Here is a 19,905-nt window from a genome sequence, read left to right as displayed (position 1 = left end):
ACAAAAATCAATGGCATTTCTATATACTAGCAACAAACAATTGGAAAATAAAATTTTAAAATAATACCATTTACTACAGCACTAAAAAAACATACTTAGGGATAAATTTAAAGAAAGATGCACAAGATCTCAACACTAATCTTTTTAAAAACATCACTGAGAAAAAATACAGTTCTAAATAAGTGGGAAAATATACTGCATTCATAGAAGACTCAATTCTAAAATGACAACTCTACCCAAATTGATAAGATCAATGAAATCCAATCAAATTCCAGCAGCCTTTTCACTAAAAAAAAAAAAAAAAAAAAATTTTTTTTTTTTTGATGAGCTGATTCTAAAATGTAAAACGAAATTAAAACAAAACAAAACAAAACCCTAGAATAGCCAAAACAGCTAAAACAACTCTGAAAAGGAAAAATGGAGTTGGAGGACTAACACCACCCGATTTCAAGATTTACTATACAACTATAGTATTCAAAACATTGTGGTATTAGTGAACACATAAGTAGGTTAATGGAAGAAAACAGAGTCTACAAGTAGATCATACGTATAAAGATCAAATTATTTTTCAGCAAGTGCATCAAAAATTCAATGAGGAAAGTCTTGTCAACAAATAGTGCTGAAACAAATAAATATTCATATAAAAAGACTTTGATTCCTATCTTACACCATACCAAAAAAATTAACTTGAATAAAGCTAAACCATGAAGTTTCCAGTAGAAAACATAGAATAATACCTTTGCAACCTCAGATTAGGCCAAGATTTCTTAGGGAGGATACAGAAAGAATTAATCATAAAAGAAAAAATTAATAAATAGAACTTCATAAAAATGTAAAACTTTTGTTAATCAAAAATCATGTCAAGGGGGCCTCCCTGGTGGCGCAGTGGTTGAGAGTCCGCCTGCCGATGCAGGGGATGCGGGTTCGTGCCCCGGTCTGGGAGGATCCCATATGCCGCGGAGCGGCTGGGCCCGTGAGCCACGGCCGCTGGGCCGGCGCGTCCGGAGCCTGTGCTCCGCAACGGGAGAGGCCACAACAGTGAGAGGCCCGCATACCGCAAAAAGAAAAAAAAAAAAAAATCATGTCAAGGGCTTCCCTGGTGGCACAGTGGTTGAGAGTCCGCCTGCCGATGCAGGGGACACGGGTTCGTGCCCCGGTCTGGGAAGATCCCACATGCTGCGGAGCGGCTAGGCCCGTGAGCCATGGCCGCTGAGCCTGCGCGTCTGGAGCCTGTGCTCCGCAACGGGAGAGGCCACAACAGTGAGAGGCCCTCGTACCGGGAAAAAAAAAAAAAAAAAAAAAAAAAATCCTGTCAATAAAGTAGAAGAGAACGCCACAGATTTGAAGAAAATATTCACAACATATATATATGATGAAGGACTTGTATCATAATAAAAAATACCCACAACTCAATAATAGGACAAAGAACACAATTTTTTTTAATTATCAAAAGACTTTGAATAGACACTTCTAAAAGACAAAATATGAACGGCCAATAAGGGTATGAAAAGATAATCAATATAAATAGTCATCAGGGAAATGCAAATTAAAACCACATCGGTCCCATTACCTGCTCACTAGAATAACTAAAATTTAAAAGTTAACAACACTTACAAGGATGTGGAACTATTAGAAATCATACTACTGGAATTGTAAAATGTACAATTTGGAAAACTGGCAATTTCATAAAAAGTTTAACATACATCTACCATCTGACCCAACAATTCCTAGATACGTCTAGAGAAATTAAAATATATCCACAAAAACCTTGTACAAGAATTTTCATAGCTACTTTATCATAATAGTACAAAACTAGAAACAGCCCGGGTATCAACAGATGAATAGATCAACTATGATATAGTCAATTGAATACTACTCAGTAATAAAAAGAAATGAATTACTAACACCTGCAACAACATGGATGAGTCTCAAACATTATGCTGAAAAACGCTAGACACAATAAAGCACATGCTGTATGATTCCATCTATAAGACATGTCAGAATAGACAAACTAATCTATCATGACAGAAATCCGAAGTTATTGCTTCTTGGGGCAGAATAGTGGCATCAACTGAGAAAAAGCATAAGGGAATTTTCTGAAGGGATGGCAATGTCCTGTATCTTGATGAAACATGAATTACAAGGGTACATGCATTTGTGAAAACTGCTTGAACGTTACACTTAGTATCTGTGTGTTTCACTGTACGTAAATCATACCACTATTTTAAAAAGATAAAAAGTACACTGGCTTTGGAATCATACAGGTTTCAGCTCTGCCACTTAACAGCTCTGCGACCTTAGCCAAGTGTTAAACTGTCAGTTTCCTTATCTGTAAAATGGGGAGAACAAGAGTTGAGAACAACTTCATAGAGTTGAAAGAATAAAGGAGACAATGTTTTAAAACCATTAGCATACAGTAAACGCTCACTAAGTATGAGCCGAAAAAGTTAGAAACCCTTCATCATATATTTCAGGAACAAAGAAACATGCAGTAACAGCTAGAGCAGCTAAATACTTGGTAATTCACATATACTATCTAACTTATTTTTAAAAACAACCCCTAATAGGGATTACTACTGTTTTATGGATGAAGAAACTGACCTTCACAGGTTGCCTATGGTCACTAGCAAGGACTGGCAAAAGCCAAGATGCAAACTCTCATGTTCTTTCCACTGCACCACACCGTGTCCATTAGGGTCACTTCCAGCAACATGACCTGCAACTGCCAGGACAGCACAATTCATATGAGAAGCTTACTTAAGGCTCCCTACATTCTTGATAGCAGGGTAAAAGGAGGCCAATTCTGATAGCTTGATTAGTGAATGGAGGCAGGGTGGCAAGCAGAAGCCTGAAAATGCTGCTCTAAGCTTTTATCCTGTTTTTTGGCTTCAAGATGGTTCCGGATACTTGAGGATACAGGTTCCTATTCCTTAGAGCAATTTCAAGGTAAGAAAATTCTGAATGTAAAATCTACTATCTAAATGGAAAGCTGTAGCCTGGGTGACTCAATTTGACAGAATAGCTTGGAAGCTTGGCAGCTGAAATGAGAGCCACAGATTTTTTTTTAAAAAATATATCTCATTTCTTAATACAAGAGCCTTGTTTAAAAAAAAAATTAAGGGGGCCTCCCTGGTGGCGCAGTGGTTGAGAGTCCGCCTGCCGATGCAGGGGATACGGGTTCGTGCCCCGGTCTGGGAGGATCCCATATGCCGCGGAGCGGCTGGGCCCGTGAGCCATGGCCGCTGGGCCTGCGCATCCGGAGCCTGTGCTCCGCAACGGGAGAGGCCACAACAGTGAGAGGCCCGCATACCGCAAAAAAAAAAAAAAAAAAATTAAGGGATAAAACCTGGTGGTCCAGTAGTTAGGACTCTGCACTTCCACTGCCGGGGGCCCAGGTTCAGTCCCTGGTCAGGGAACTAAGATCCCACAAGCTGCGGTGTGGCCAATAAATTAATTAATTTATAAAAATTAAAACAGAAATAGTGAAAGGTACTCTGTGATACCACCTGCCCAAAGATATCACTGTTAACTTCAGTGTATCTTCTTCCAGACTAAAAATTACCTTCTCCTTAATGATTCTATAGTATTCTATTACATGGATAACTACAAACCATTTTAGTCCCCTATTAAACTTTTGAGCTGTTCCTTTTTTGCTATTATAAATGCTGAAAAGAGTATCTGTGAATATACATTTTGCACACCTTTCATTTCTTATAGGATAAATACCCAGATGTACTAACTGCTAAATCTGCAAATTTAAATTTAAAAATTTTAAATTTTAAACTGCTAAATCTGCAAGAATAAACCCGAACATTTTAAGTGTTGACAGATATTGTTAGATTATACTCACAGACTTCCCGTTTTCCCACACCTTCATCTGCACTGTTAATTATCATTTTTTAATGTAGGAACTGCAAACTCAGATACCTAGAGAAGACTGGAAGGAAACATAAATGGATGAAGGAGGCCATGTGGGTTTGTGACAAACCTGAGTCTGCATGCTCATTTAAAGAGGGCAGCCACTACTCTGTTCCAGCCAACAGATGCCATGTATCAACAGAAATCCAGGCCCAGTGCTGGACCATCCAATTTATCAAGAAGGCCAGAAATGGAAATTTTTATGAAACTCTTGCAGGTTTTAAATGTTGACAACTAACATGCTTTTATTTAAACATCCAGTTAGTCAAACAAAATACATCTATAAGCCAGACTACATTTAGCACATGGAATTTTGTGCTAAGGTGAAAACGATATAACACTATTTTCACTGTGAATCTTATTATTCATGCAGTTTATCCTTTCTTATGCTTACCAACAGAGGATGTATCTATTCAATTTTGGTTCATACTGTCAGCACCCTTCAAAGAAAGATGCTTATCTTTTCTTTCAGATTCAAATCTACAAAAACAAATACTGGACCAACAAAAAAAAAGATATGTAACTTCAGATACAGAAGCTAAGAGTCTTAACTGACCTGTATGCCCAGAAAAGGCTTATGAAGACTCATCTGGAACTGAATTGCTATACTCTCCTCAACATACTTAGAGAACCCCAAGATTTTGAGAGAAAACACCAATTTGTAAAACTATGTATAACTCTGAAGAGGGTGGCTTTAATAATCCAGGGTTTCCCTCCACTACCTAATACATTTGCCTAACACAGCAAATTTTCTCCTTGGTGAGACATCAGAAAAGGAAGAGAATTCCCACACATCCCCCTTTGCTATCATATACTGAATTTAAACAACCACTTTCAGCTTTTTTAAAAAAAATGAAATAAAGCACAGGTTTATAGGAATCCTTCTCTGCTCTCAAAATTACTGCAATACTGCACCCACAGAAATAATTTCAGCAACCTATCTAATTTCAGAGTTTCTTCTCATTCCTTCTTAGTCATCCATTACATATCTCCAGACCCAGATGTTCAAGCATTCCCTGAACCCACCATAGATAATGGCAGAGATTCATGACTATCCAAGGATCCAACAAGAGCCTTTGAATGCAACTATCTTTTCATCAATTGTAAACAAGTCCTAAACTCTCGGCTCCACAGGGAATCTCTATCAAGTCAGTATAAACTCTGAAATAGGGGCAAAGGTCAAGGGGATGAAGCTCAGCCTAAACTCTGGATCTCATCCCACCCCCACCCTGTTCAAAAGAATTCTTATCAGAAAGGAACTCCCCAGCAAAAGGCCACATTCAGGAGACGTGATCTTGCAGTGATCTAGCAGATTCAGCTGAAGCTTTGGAAGCAAGGCTCTTGGAACTGTTATGAATGTGAAATACCAATATCACAAACAGAATGTTGTGAAGGAAAGGTGACATAAAGGGGAAAACCAAGAGAACTTATCTTATGAACTATCTTCATTTGTTTCAGGAAAGAACCTGTTTGATAATACATAGTGGAATAATCCTGAACCTCAGAAGAAATCTCTTTGGGAACCTATTCCACAGTGAATTACTCTACTTTACATCCAAAATAATTCTAATATATGCAAAAGAGCCCAAATGACGCTTAGAAAATAGTCTTCATTCTGTACATAAAAGGCCCCATTATATATGTTATAAATCCTTATACTGCCTTAAACTCTTCCATTAGCATCTGAGACTTGTCACAGTCAAGAGAGCTAGAAACAGGATAGAAGATTCATTAAAACAGCAGCTCTGAAGTCCCAGATGTTTCTCCACTGTGTACTTTGGGGTGAGTCATTTAACCTCTCCAGGCCTTAGCACTCTCATCTGTTAGGATAGGAATAGTATCTTTTCAAACAGGCTTTATGAGTGCTTAATGAAAAATGCACATGAAGCATTTAATGTGTAATAAATATTAGCCATTATTATTATTACTAACTACTATTATGTAGTAAAAGCCACATATCATCAAATTTTGTTGTCTGTCGTTCCTGACTAAACCAGAGTCCCTTGAGGGCAGGAACTGAGTCTTAGGCTTGACACACACATCAAAGGGAAAAAGAGAAATGGGGAGGGAAGGAAACAGTGGACTAGGTATTACAAAGTCAAACTTAAATTTAGATACTTTATATGCTATAACCAACCCTTCTCACTCCCACCGAATATGTTCAAAGTACCTAGCACATAAGGAATACCCAATAAATGTTAATTTTCTTTGATCTCTAACACCCAACCTTAAGTTCATTATCTGCAGACCACACTTGGGTTTATATAAACTGTTTTCTGAGATCAAAATTTGTGACATATAGGGCTTCCTTGGTGGCGCAGTGGTTGAGAGTCCGCCTGCCAATGCAGGGGACACGGGTTCGTGCCCTGGTCCAGGAAGATCCCACATGCCGCGGAGGGGCTAGGCCTGTGAGCCATGGCTGCTGAGCCTGCGCGTCCGGAGCCTGTGCTCCGCAGAGGGAGAGGCCACAACAGTGAGAGGCCCGCGCACCACAAAAAAAAAAAAAAAAAAAAAAAAAAATTGTGACATATAGTTTGACAACTAGGAATAGACCCATAGGACATGGTACAGAATGTTGGAATTTTGGAATGAACCTATGGGTAACTCTAGCTGAGATATACATTTCTCTTTTATAGCTTGAAGGATCCACAAAAAGTCTCCTTGGGATGCCAAAACACTTGACAGATGAATGCAAAGCCAGAGCAAACTAGTGATGTTAGGCTGTCTTATTCTGAAGCTGTTTTTTCAATTGCCTGTTCATCCCACATCACTCATGGATCTCTCCCTGGTGGGCTTCTATCAGTATGGCAACAGAGGGCAAAGATTAATTTAACTTTCAAATCTCTTCTAAAATGCTCATTTATCCAGGTCTTTGCTCAGTAGGGGAAAATATATACATATGTATATGTATGTATGTATGTATGTATGTATGTGTGTGTGTGTACACACACACACATATATATTAAAAAGTCTGAGTCAGCAAGAATCCCAAGTATGCAGTCTTTTAAAAATTGTAGGGATTTCCCTGGTGGCGCAGTAGCTGAGAATCCGTCTGCCAATGCAGGGGACATGGGTTCAAGCCCTGGTCCAGGAAGATCCCACATACCGAAAAGCAACTAAGCCCATGTGCCACAACTACTGAGCCTGTGCTCTAGAGCCCGTGAGCCACAACTACTGAAGCCCGCAAGGCATAACTACTGAAGCCCATGCCCCTAGAGCCCATGCTCTGCAACAAGAGAAGCCACTGCAATGAGAAGCCCGTGCACTGCAACGAAGAGTAGCCCCTACTCGCTGTAACTAGAGAAAGCCCACACGCAGCAACAAAGACCCAACGCAGCCAAAAATAATTAATTATTTAATTATTTTTTTAAAGTATCATAGGATTTATAAATAAATAAATTTAATTAAATGGTAATGGCAGGTCTTTAATTACACAGATTTCTTCCTCAGCATGCTCTCTATAAGACCTTGCTACTGACCAAAGAGAAAGTGCATAATCTGAGTATTTATTTTAAATGAGCAGAGGGTTAACTCCTTTAGTTTCCTAAGAGGTTAAATAAATGGGTTGGCAGATGGTCATTTTGGTTACCTGCTGCTGCTTGGGCGAAGGGGCCCAAAACACCCTAACAGTCAACCAGATGGTAAGAACAGTCTTGGCCAGCCGTACGTGAGCTCCATTCCTTTGAGGGAATTATTTACTTGAAGCAGTAACTTACACCTGCTAACATCTGGAATGATTTATCTTTGTGTCATTAGGCAACACAGGATAGTTTAATTGAATAAAGTGGTTACAACAGCCGTTAGGTACAGAAAGACTGAGAATTTCAACATTATGCTATACAGCCTAGAATAGCATACACTTAATAGTGTTTACCATTTGCCAAGCATTGTTCCAAATGCATATATTACTTTCTTTAATCTCCACAACAGCCTTGTGAAGTAGAAGTACTTTTTTATTGTCCCCATTTAACAGATGAGAATACTAAGGCACAGAGAGGTTAAATAACTTAGCCAAGATTACAGAGCTAGTAAATACCGAAGCCAAGTTGAACTCAAGCAATCTTAAGCCAGCCAGAGTCCATGCTCTTAATTCAGAAGAGTTTTGGCTTATTTAAAAAGATAAAGGGCTCACTTGAAATGCAGACAAAAAATTTATATAAAACTATGTTCACGGGCTTCCCTGGTGGCACAGTGGTTGAGGGTCCGCCTGCCGATGCAGGGGACACAGGTTCGTGCTCCGGTTCGGGAAGATCCCACGTGCCGTGGAGCGGCTGGGCCCTTGAGCCATGGCCGCTGAGCCTGCGCGTCTGGAGCCTGTGCTCCGCAACGGGAGAGGCCACAGTAGTCAGAGGCCCGCGTACCGCAAAAACAAACAAACAAAAAACAAACAAAAAAAACAAACTATGTTCACTGTGGCACTATTTATAATGTAGAAAAAACTGCAAACAACCTAAATGCCAACAATAGGTAAATGATTAAATAAACCATGGTAAACTTATTCACTTACAATGAAATATTATCTTGCCATTAAAAATACTTATGAAAGGGCTTCCCTGGTGGCGCAGTGGTTGGGAGTCCGCCTGCCGATGCAGGGGACACGGGTTCGTGCCCCGGTCTGGGAGGATCCCACATGCCGCAGAGCGGCTAGGCCCGTGAGCCATGGCCACTGAGCTTGCGCGTCCGGGGCCTGTGCTCCGCAATGGGAGGGGCCACAACAGTGGGAGGCCCGCGTACCACAAAAAAAAAAAAAAAAAAAACTTTATGAAAACTGTTTCATGACTTGGGACAGTGTTCCCAAGGTAATGTTGAGTGGGGGAGCAATAAACAGGATACAAAATTGTAAATATGATTTCTAACCACATAAAAAATAAGCTCCGACACAAACTGGAAGGACATATTCTCAAATAAGAAACAATGGTTATTTCCAGGTGGTGGGATTAGGGGTGTTTATAGTTTTCTTTTAGTGTTTTCCACAACGAGCACGTATTATCCTACCATCAGTTTAAACAAAGGCAATTTTTTTCTTTTAATCAAGCTGCATGAAAATCCTCAAGCAGTTGGTATAAACAGCTAGAAAGCTTCTAATCTGTCTAAACTTCAAGTACTTACTTTCCTTGGCATAATACCCTTTGAACACCAAACAACATAGTCAGCACATACCAAAAAGAATGCTCATCTTCAAATTTGGAAACTGAATTAAAATACGAGTATTTTCAATTTTGGTCAGTGTTTATTCTCTAATTATTTGTAGGATTATTTTACAAGAAGAGAAATGGATTTAACTATTTAGAGGCCAAGAACCCAGGAATGGTTTTGCTGCAACAGAATAAGGGACAAAAATCTGACTAGGGAGGAAGAACAGCTGTTGCTAATCCAACTATTTACCCTTTGACCCTCTATCTGGCCAATAACTGAACAGTATCAATTGTTTTCCTGTATTATGTGCTGTTTACAAGCCCTGAGAGGCATGAAAGGAATTAATAGTTTAGCCTAGATAGCCGACAGCCTTTATTGGGGAGTCCCTTGTCTGTGGGACAGAAATCAGAGCAAGTAACTGTCCTGAAGTCATAGGTCCCTTTACTGTTCCTGTTTTATAGCCTAATTGGTCCCCAAACATAAATCAATTATTTCTCCTGTTTTAAGCAACAATGACTTCTATTCTCTAACTTCCCTTATATCAAGTCAGTCCTTGTTCTCTTGAGTTTTACAACTACACGGTAAGCACGATGGCTGAGGAAAAAACTCGGGGAGCAGGGCAGACTGGGGTTATTTGGAAACAGAAGCACAGAAAGGTTATGCTGTTTTGAACTTCTCTTGACCTTTGACTGCCCTTGTCCCTTATGCTAATAGGCAGGGTACAGAGATGCTTCTTGTAGAAATGAACTTAGCCTGAACCTGTGCTGTAACATTGGACTCCAGGAAGCCCAGGAATCATAGGAAGGCAGCCAGAGTGTGAGTAGCTGCCCATATTCTAAGCATGCTACCCATATGGTCTATCACAAAAAATGTAGGGGAAAAAAAGGCTATACAAATTTTACAAAGTCAGTCTTTCCTCATCCAGTTCCAACATGTTGTCCCAAACTTGCTGTCCACAACCACTGCCAAGCAAAATGGGAAATCAGCAACAATGGTATTTCCTGGTCCAAAATAAGCAAGTATGAGCAGGCCTTCCTTATCAGGAATTTGGGGGTAAGGGAGACATTGGAGCCTCTAAATTCCAAAGATGCATCACAAAGAAAACCCTATTATTCTCCATCTAATGTGCAGAAGTTGTGAAATATTAACATAGATGTTATTCCTTCCCAATCAGAAGCCATGGAATTTGTAGTATCAACAACCATAACCAACTTTACACAACACATGTGTACAGCCCATTTCAGTCTTGAGGTGTGCTATGACTTGGTAGGACTGAGCATGCTCAATTAAACCCCAAGACTGACTCAGACCAGATGATAAACTTTTGTTTCTTCCCATTCATTATTATAATGTCAGATCTTTATGTATTTCTTCAAAGAGAAAGACCAAAAATACTAACTTCACAAAAATAACATGGGGACTATTGAAAATATTGCCACATAAGTATGATTTTTAAAAGAAAAATGATTTTTTTTAGGTAACTCCCATTCTATACTGATATATAAAATTATGATTCAATATCTGTTCATTCTCCTGGAATGGAGAGGTATATAAAGCACAATATCTAGCTAGAGAGTCTATGCAGAAATGTTAAATGAGTTAGAATTACTTGGCCCAGAAAAAACAATAATCCAATAATAATCTTCATAAGAATATCAAGTGCCTTTCCTAGAAGATGGGCACAAGTATTTTCAATTGTTACTAAGTGCAGAAAAAAAGAATAAATTTGGATACTATGTGCTAAATTAGAGGTTTAAAAAAGTGTATTTTGAAATAATTCCAGACAAGGAAGTATTTTCCAATAGACTATTAATAAATTAGGGCAGGACATAGATTTATTTATTTGTGTATCCCTGGAGCCTAGAACTGGGCCTGTTGCAGAGAACATTCAATGTTAAACTGAGTTCTCAATTATCTGGCTTGTTTTACGTGTAGTTCTATCTGAAAGATCACAGGGCATGTCAATATCCTTCCTAGTGTTCAAAAATGCCTCTAAGAGAGGACCATGACTCGAGAATTTACCTTTTCCTCCTCCTAAATGACGGCTATTCATTAAGAGAAAGACAGTGAAAATAGTGTGTTCACTCACAGGTAATGGGATGTCAGGTAGGAAGGTGGGGTAAACTGAGCCTATATTACCTACAAAGCTGATTCTGAACTTTATGACTTGTAGAAAGACAAATCTATTTCCCTGGTGTTTGATAAGCATTATGAGACTTATTTTACCTTGCAATTAATAAGTTAGTTGAACAAACATGAATGTTTATACTATTAAGGTGTGTGAGGAAAATATGACAATGTCCACAGCTGATATTAGGATGGTGAGAAGGTGAACTTGATCGGTTACCTCAACAGCAGAATGGTGACCAATAACCAGCCCCATGACCCTAACAAGTACAAGAACTAGAAAAAATAACTAAATCATCTCATGGAATCTCAATCTAAAGTATCATTCGACCTTTTGGTATTATAGCAAAATAAGGTATGTATACACTGAATATTCTCCGTATCCCGGAATGGTGTATGCCACATTATGAGAGCACTATAAACACAGATGATTATCTATGATCAAGACTTAAATAGTCCTGAAAAGCATCATTTAATTAGACTTTGAAATGGTCATTCTCATACCTTAAACTTAAGAATGTAGTTGAAGATGCTTTAGAAATTAAACTGTGGTATGAAGGTTATCAACTATAAATATCTAAACCTTTACATAATCCTTCTTTGAAAGAAATTATATCAAAATTATGTCAACATTTTAAAAAGTGGTTCTGGGTATATGGTTGTATGTGTGCATAAATGAAAGCACAATTTTTGTTGGTGGTGGTTTCATGGGATGATGGAGAACAAGAAACTAGTGTTAAATAGAAATTTTCAGCAAAGAATTTTCTATTAAATGGCTAGACTCTGGCCACCAAATAACATTAGGAGAAGAGAAAGAAAACGTAACTAGAAAAGAGAGAATGCCCTCCCCATAATCATAAATTAAAGTGAAATAAAATCTGTCAATAGGTCTATAAATGACATGTTAAGTTATACATTTCAAAGTACACACACATACACTTTTCTTACACATGAACACTGGGGAACATTCAGAACTTACTAGTGCTTGGGTCAAGCTCTGCCAATTCGTCCTGACAAAAACCTAAAGAGAAAACAACGGGAAAAAAAGATTACAATTCATGAATTACTCCAAGGTGCCTCCAAATATGAAAAATCAAGTATCATATAGCGGGAAAAAAAATCCAGACTCAGATGTCAAATCTGGATTTGAATCCTAGCTCTATAACATTTAGCTACTGTACATCCTTCTTTGAGCCTCCATTTCATCATCTTTATATAAAAAAATGGAGATAGTAACAGCACTTATCATGGAGTAGTAATGAGGATTAAGTGGGACACTGATATAAAATGCTTATTTAGCACAGTCCCTGGCACAGAGGAGTTCAATAAACAACAACACAAGTAATTATGAGTAAGCATGCCAAAGTTAGCTGTAAAAAGTTCGTAATAAAATTACAATGTACTTAATACTCATCATGTTCTACTATGTTATCAATGAATTATTTTCCAAAAGAAAGCAAAATATACAAAATATGAACTTATAAAATATCCAACAGGAAAATTTTACTTAAAATTTTCACAGTTGCTTAAGTATTTTACCTATACACACAAATGGGAGCAATTCTTCCATTAATAAATATGCCATTCAAGTTGGAATAAATACCTCTCAGAGCACATTTCAGGCCCAAAAAATCTGAGCTACATCTTTCTGATTGGTGTGTAACTATCACACTGAAGAGAAAAATCAAGCACAGTGAGTGACAAACACCCAGTAGGTGTTCTATACATAGGTGATGAAAGTTCTATTTTCCTGGAATGACTGCTTACTCTCTCCAGTTTGCCTTCTACTCATTCTCAGAAAAGCTTTTTCTTGCCTCTCTTATCCTTGTCTCATACACAAGGTCAAAGCCCCCTGTTATAATTATCTATAATGCTTTGTGCACTCATCAGCAAGGAATTATTGGCTCAATGTCTGATGCCACTATTAGACTGTTCCACTAACAGTGTTCCACCACCCCAGGGGAAGGGACCTGGCCTGTCTTGTTCACAGCTGTATACCCATTATGTCTCACAAGCCTAGTACAAAGCAGATGTTCAATAAATATCAACTGTAGTATCTCAATGGTAAATTCAAAAATAATGGAGCAAAACTAGGACTAGAGGGATATAAGAACATTTTCTGTCATCAGAGCCAGGCAACCAGAAGCCAAAAGAGCAACTGAGCGTCGTGTGGAGAAGAAGGATTCAAACAGCAAGTAGACTGTTTAAACACCACTTTTAAAGTCCTTGCAATCCTGGGCATTCACCAAACAAGCCACAGTCCTTCTTGGTAAAGAACTATTCATCATCCTTCAAGACCCAGCTCAAATATGACAAGTATGAAACGTGGAAAACAGAAGAGGCCTCTCCTGCATTCACAACTTAAATAACTGCCTCCTCCACTAGACAGTGAGCTCTTCAAGGGTAGGGACAGTGCCATATCCATTTGCAGAGCTGCTTCTACGCCCGAAACAGTTGTCGATACATTAAGTAAGGTGCTCAAATGCAGGATGAACTAAACAGAAAACACAACCCTGCCTCTAGATCACAGTCTAGGGTAAGGAAGTCACAGGATCAGAAAATCTAGGTCTAGCCTGAAAAGTGTGTGGAATGTCTGAATGAGGAAATCTGATCTGGAAAACCAGAGTTTGGAAGCTGCTAAAGTGGATGAGATGCCTAAAAAAGGCTCACCTCAGAGCAACTTTAAACCGTCTCTACCTAAACACATGGGGATCAGAAAAGCTGTGGAGAGATGCCAGGCAATGAGGAAATCACTCATTACACATGGGTCCAATACTGAACATGCTGCCAGAAATGAAACTGAGAATAAGCACTCACTTAACATAAATTGACTCAAAAATAGGACAAAACATGGGAAGGCAGAATAGTATAATGGGCAAGTTATAGTTCAAGCCACTTTGAGTTCAGTCATATGACCTTAGGCAAGTCACTCTCTATTCTGGACCTCAGATTCTGGACATTAAATGAAAAAGCTGTACTAGAAGTCTCAAGAAAAGACAAAGCCTAACACATTTTCTTAAAACAACATTCGGAACTCAAAGTAACTAGATCAAACACAAATAAAGAGAGGGTGACTAAAAAAAAGAAATACTATGAAAAATAGTTAAAGTGGACATCTATTGCTTTTATCTGCCTAGCAACCACTCCCCCCTTCTGGTTAATGGCATTCTGATTTTACTTTGGAGACGTATCCCTTTTACACTTTCAGTTGATATGACCCAAGCAGAATTGACCTTAACCCTGCTATCAACTGGGATTAACAACAGCACTTACCTTATAGGTCTGTTAAAAGGATTAAATGAGATAGTGAATGTAAAGACCTTACACAGTACTTGACAAAGTCAAAGCACAACATATGTGAGCTACGACTAACTAACTAACCCCAAGGGTCCATCCAATCTAGTGCTGTATCTGTGGTACCAAAGAAGAGATTATAGGAGGGTTAACTATTGACTCATTCATGACACCATTCTCAAAGACCTGGAATGGAACCCCCTAACATCACCAATGTAGTTTAGTTACTTGCTGTGATTCTTGAACCTTTTTCTATATTTTGAGCCTATAAATTGCTTGATGCAATAATTCCAGATGTAGTACACTACCCCCTGAGGAAAGAAGAACTCTTTATATTTGCCTTAAAACAAATTCCTCCAGTGGTCACAAAGATCCCTGATTATGGAATTCAGTAACTATGTCTACAGTCCCTCCATCCAGCCCTGAGACCACTGGCTAATAATGTTGTCTCTGGCTTTACAGATAATCACTAATGCAGGAGGCCTGAGGAGATATGGAGAACAATGTTAATCCTACCTCCTGACAAGTCAATGGAATAGCTAGATCAGGCTACCTTCTCAAACAGTCTCACCCAGATTCTCAGCAACCAGATCTAGCTAGCAAAATGATTCCCTGGTGGCGCAGTGGTTGAGAGTCCGCCTGCCGATGCAGGGGACATGGGTTCGTGCCCCGGTCCGGGAAGATCCCACATGCCGCGGAGCGGCTGGGCCTGTGAGCCATGGCCGCTGAGCCTGCGCGTCCAGAGCCTGTGCTCCGCAACGGGAGAGGCCACAACAGTGAGAAGCCCGCGTACCGCAAAAAAAAAAAAAAATGATTCCTAGCTAGAAGAATCCAAACCACTGCTAGAAATAACCCCAATGTGTGTTCAATTCATTTCAACACAGAGGCAAAGGATATCAGAACTGTTCGGTAAAAAGCAGACTCCTAAGGCACATAAATACACAAATATAACCCCAAAACCTTCTGCCTCACAAAATACAACACATTAAACAGATTAGGAAATGTTCTGAGAAACCCAGAGTCTTTGGCTGGTGACTTAAATTGCTTTAAAAAGGGAGAGACAAGAGACACACATTGGTTCCTAAAATGATAGATATACCACTAAATCAGCATGCTCATAAGCAATTTGAAATTTAGTGCAAAGCTTATATATATTCTGTTACCACGGTTTAACTTAAAAGACAGATGTATAGTGAAAAGGACATGGGTCTGAGTTAAGAGTTGAATTCAAATCCCATATCTGCCACTATTTTTGTTTAATTAACTACCCTATAGCTACTTCCTGAAATGGGGATAAAAATAACCATCTTGTTCAACTGTTGTGAGATTTGGTGAATATATATAAATAACCTACTTTATGGCAAGAGATCAATAAATGGCTCTCAGTCTAGGAATTTTCTTTAATACAAAGGAAGATCCAGTTGACAAGCTTTTCTCCAATAGGAAAGAATTTGGCAAAAACAAAAAGATCAGTGACTCCTTAATCTGTGATTGGCTACAGTAAGAGATTTTGAAAATATTGATTTTTTTCTTTATTTACTATTTTTGGCTATGAAGTTATACATTTACCACAATAGGATCTTAAAAAAACTTTGAGTATCCAATTTTTTTCCAAATGTGAACAAATAAAAGCTTATGGGTAATGCCACTTAACAAATTCAAGTCTAAAACACTAGCTAATTGTAATCTATAATGTGTTTTTTACAAAAGCAAGTTAAAGATTACTCTAGGAATGTTTTAATTTCATTCAATTTGACTGCAGGAAGGCAGCATGGTGCAATAGAGACTTGGATCCTGGGCAGGATTCTGCCAATCCACTTTGAAGCCCACAAGGCAAAATTAAGGTGAGGCCCTTAAAGGGCAAAATTCTATAATTTTAATCAAACATCTCATCTTTCGCCAAAACAGAAATCACATATTAACATTAGTTTAAATGTTTTAATTAAATATGAGATATAACATTATTTTACCTAGTCAACTGCAATTCAAGTTTCATGTACTTTAAAATGTGAGATATGAAGTGAAGCAGAGCTTCCAGAAGGAAGTCAGGGATCTAGAAGGATTTTGAAATTATTCTGCCTTATTAGGTTCCCTACTCTGTGATCCCAATTCCCTCTGCTTCCCACACCAAATCACCATCAGGGCTACTGACTGTGAATTCAGGTTTTAGAGAATTTTGTTTTCCATACTCCCTAAGAAAAAAGCTAAAAATCTTTACCCAGGATTTGTACTGATACACAAGGGTCATTCACTGGTACTTTCTGGACCAACAGCTCTGGTCATCTGTGTCAGTTTCCCATCTGCTTTCTGCCCCTGATCATGATTAGGTTCCCAATGAAACTCTGTGTCGTTCTTTCAGTCAGATCTGGTCTCAGCCCTAACTATCTCCAGCTTCAAGGTTGAGGCACATCCCAGTATCCCAGGAAAGGTTGCTCAGTAAATGTTGAGGAACTACTTCTTTCTCCAAAAAGCAATGGTACTAGGGCTTCCCTGGTGGTGCAGTGGTTGAGAATCCGTCTGCCGATGCAGGGGGACACAGGTTCGTGCCCCGGTCCGGGAAGATCCCACATGCCGCGGAGCCGCTGGGCCCGTGAGCCATGGCCGCTGAGCCTGTGCATCCGGAGCCTGTGCTCTGCAACGGGAGAGGCCACAGCAGTGAGAGGCCCACGTACCGCAAAAAAAAAAAAAAAAAAAAAAGCAATGGTACTAAACCACATGCTACCACAATGAAGTTCTTGCCAAAATATCAAGTTCTAAAAGAAAATAACAGTTTCAGTATTCTCTGCTTTCGAAGTCTAGACCAACAATGTCCAATTGAAATTCCTACAATGATGGAAATGTTCTCTCTCTTCATTATCCAAAACGATAGCCACTAGCCACATGTGGCTATTAAGCACTTAGAATGTGACTAGTGTGACTGAGCAACTGAATTTTTAACTTAATTTTATTTTGATTAATTAAAGTAGCCACATAAGGCCAGTGGCTATTATAATGGAAAACATAAGACTAGAAAAAAAGTCTTCCCTCTTCTAAATGTATTATGCCACCTTTTGGACTCTGTTGCAGCTTTAAAGTAAATGAAATATGGAAATGCTTACGCTAGTGTTATTTACTAACCAATTCATAAGTTTATCAGTTGTTATCAGAAAGTAATTCCATCAGCCTAGCAAATATAGTCACTTACTTCCTCAAATATTATTAAGTACCTGCCCACACTGTAGCAGTTCCTAGGCCTGGAAGATACAGGTATCAGTAAGAATGACCCTACTGTCAGAGAATGAATAGTCCAGAGGGGTACAGAATAAAAATTAACTATAGAGCACAACAATATGAATGTACTTAATGCCACTGAACTGTACACTTAAAATGGTTAAAATGGTAAATTTTATGTTATATATATTTTACTACAATAAGAAAAGATTAAAGCCAAATGAAATAAAGATAGTTAAGGAATTTCCCTGGTGGTCCAGTGGTTAGGACTCCATGCTTCCACTGCAAGGGGCACAGGTTCAATACCTGGTTGGGGAACTAAGATCCCACATGCCGTGAGGTGCGGCCAAAAAAAAAAAAAAAAAAAAAGAAAGATAGTGAAATAGATAACATTAAAAAAATTAATGGTAGGGAGTGAATGATGGACAGAGTAGGACAGATGGACAAGGTGAAACTGGGAAGCACTGCAGAGTAGTAAGAGCATATATTTTGCTATCAGAATAGGTTTGAGTCCTGGCACCATCACTTACTACTGTGTTAATTTAGGAAGTAACTTCACCTATCTGAGCCAATTTCCTCATCTGTAGATTGTTGTGAGGATTCAATGAAATGATACACTTAGGGCAGTGGAAAGCGCTTCTGAGCCGCTATCAATATTAGTGAGAACAGAGCAGCAACAATGGGGCCAGGGGCAAGTGCAAGGGATAAGCATTCACCAGACAAACAGGGCTATTTGAGAAACATATGCAGAGGAAGCCACATGTAAAAGGCATGAACAGAGAAAGTGAACAGTGTTACCTGGTAACGTGATTTGACTGGAGCCCCAGCCAGGGCCATATCATAAAGGGTTTTAACTGCCATACACGGGGAGTTTTTGGCTTTTACTCTATAGGCAACAGTCACTGAGGAAAGGAAATACATGGATACACCTAGGAAGTGTGTCAATACCAGCCCAACTCTGACTAACTTCAATATAGTGGTTCTAAAATTTCAACCAGGTAACTAAAAGCATAAGGGTTAAAGGGATGGGAGGAAAGCTCTCTGAGAGGGTAGCCAAGATACACATGGCAAACCATCCACAGCTCCTGAAATTCTAGGAACTCTTCCCATTTTTCAGGGCCCCTCCCAACTCCATCTCCTATATTGCTTTTGGTACAAAGAATGGCTTAGGTAGCGGCTGAAAAGGAATGTAGTCTTTTTTTTTTTTTTTTGGTAACAAACATTAGCTAGCCAAACCGTGGCCTGCCTTACAGTCCAGTTTGCAGACTACAGTTTAGCCACAGACCCAAGCAAATACAGAAACACTTTTCTTTAGATTGGCTGAGCATTAAATTCACATCTGCCTCTTTCCTTTCTATCCAGTGAGTGGGATGCCACTTGCGCCAGTAGCTTTTGTTTCTCACAGGCAACCTGATAAACTATACTTCAGGAATAACAGAAAATGCTTTTGAATACAGAGACAGCACCACAAGTCTGCACAGCAAAAGCTGGCTGGCAGAACTTCAAGTCATATTTCCCTTTCTCCACCTACAAATGTCAAGGTCACATTTTAAAAACTGCAACAAAAACAAAGCCCTTTCCCTAATGTCATTTTTTTTAACATGAAGTCTTAGGGGCAGAAAAAAAGAGTGGGGGGAGGAGAAGCCAAGGATTCTCAATTATATAACCTATTGTGCCCACATATTTGCTCAGCTTAAATGCTGCTTACAAGAAGTGTCTACATTTCTATGGAAACATTAATAAGTTCCATCTGATCAACCTACATCACCTTTCATACAGTTTTTCAGCCTTCTAGCTTTGTAACGGCAGCCTTGAAACCATACTGAAGGCAGAAAAGCCAGCTCAAGATTATGACATTTTGATTTTAAGATATTTTAAAAAATAAAAGCAGTACAAAGCTTCAAGGCTGTGGCTAGAGAATCAGAAGGTGAAAACAGTTTAGGAAGGCAATTCGGTTTGATGAGTCAGAGGTCATTAGTGTTTCTATGGAAATATAGTACAGGCATTTCTCAGAAAACTGCATGTACTGATGAGCCTCTGACACTTTTCATTTACAATTCCTGGATCTCTGTAGTAACAAAAGAGATTGTTGATAATTCTCTATTCAGCTTGGAGGTTAAAGAAATTTCAAAATGCACACATACAATAAAGTGTATAAAATAATCTCTCAGCTGCCATTTATTGAATCTTTACTATAGGCCTGGCATTGGCGTGATGCTT

General features: G+C 38.9%; 1 protein-coding gene across 3 annotated transcripts in view; it reads right to left on the bottom strand.

Annotated features, from left to right (window-relative positions):
• NR6A1 (nuclear receptor subfamily 6 group A member 1) overlaps positions 1-19,905 on the bottom strand; it is a 208,241-nt gene that overhangs the window by 166,613 nt on the left and 21,723 nt on the right. For all 3 annotated transcript variants that reach the window (XM_082617754.1, XM_082617755.1, XM_082617756.1), the window contains exon 2: positions 12,161-12,202. In XM_082617754.1, coding sequence (XP_082473880.1) covers positions 12,161-12,202 — 42 coding nt within the window. The remainder of the gene's footprint in view (positions 1-12,160; positions 12,203-19,905) is intronic.

The sequence above is a fragment of the Mesoplodon mirus genome (assembly GCF_964341445.2).
Source record: "Mesoplodon mirus genome assembly, chromosome: 1".
NCBI classification, from domain to species: domain Eukaryota; kingdom Metazoa; phylum Chordata; class Mammalia; order Artiodactyla; family Ziphiidae; genus Mesoplodon; species Mesoplodon mirus.
This window is presented reverse-complemented; position numbering and strand designations above follow the sequence as displayed.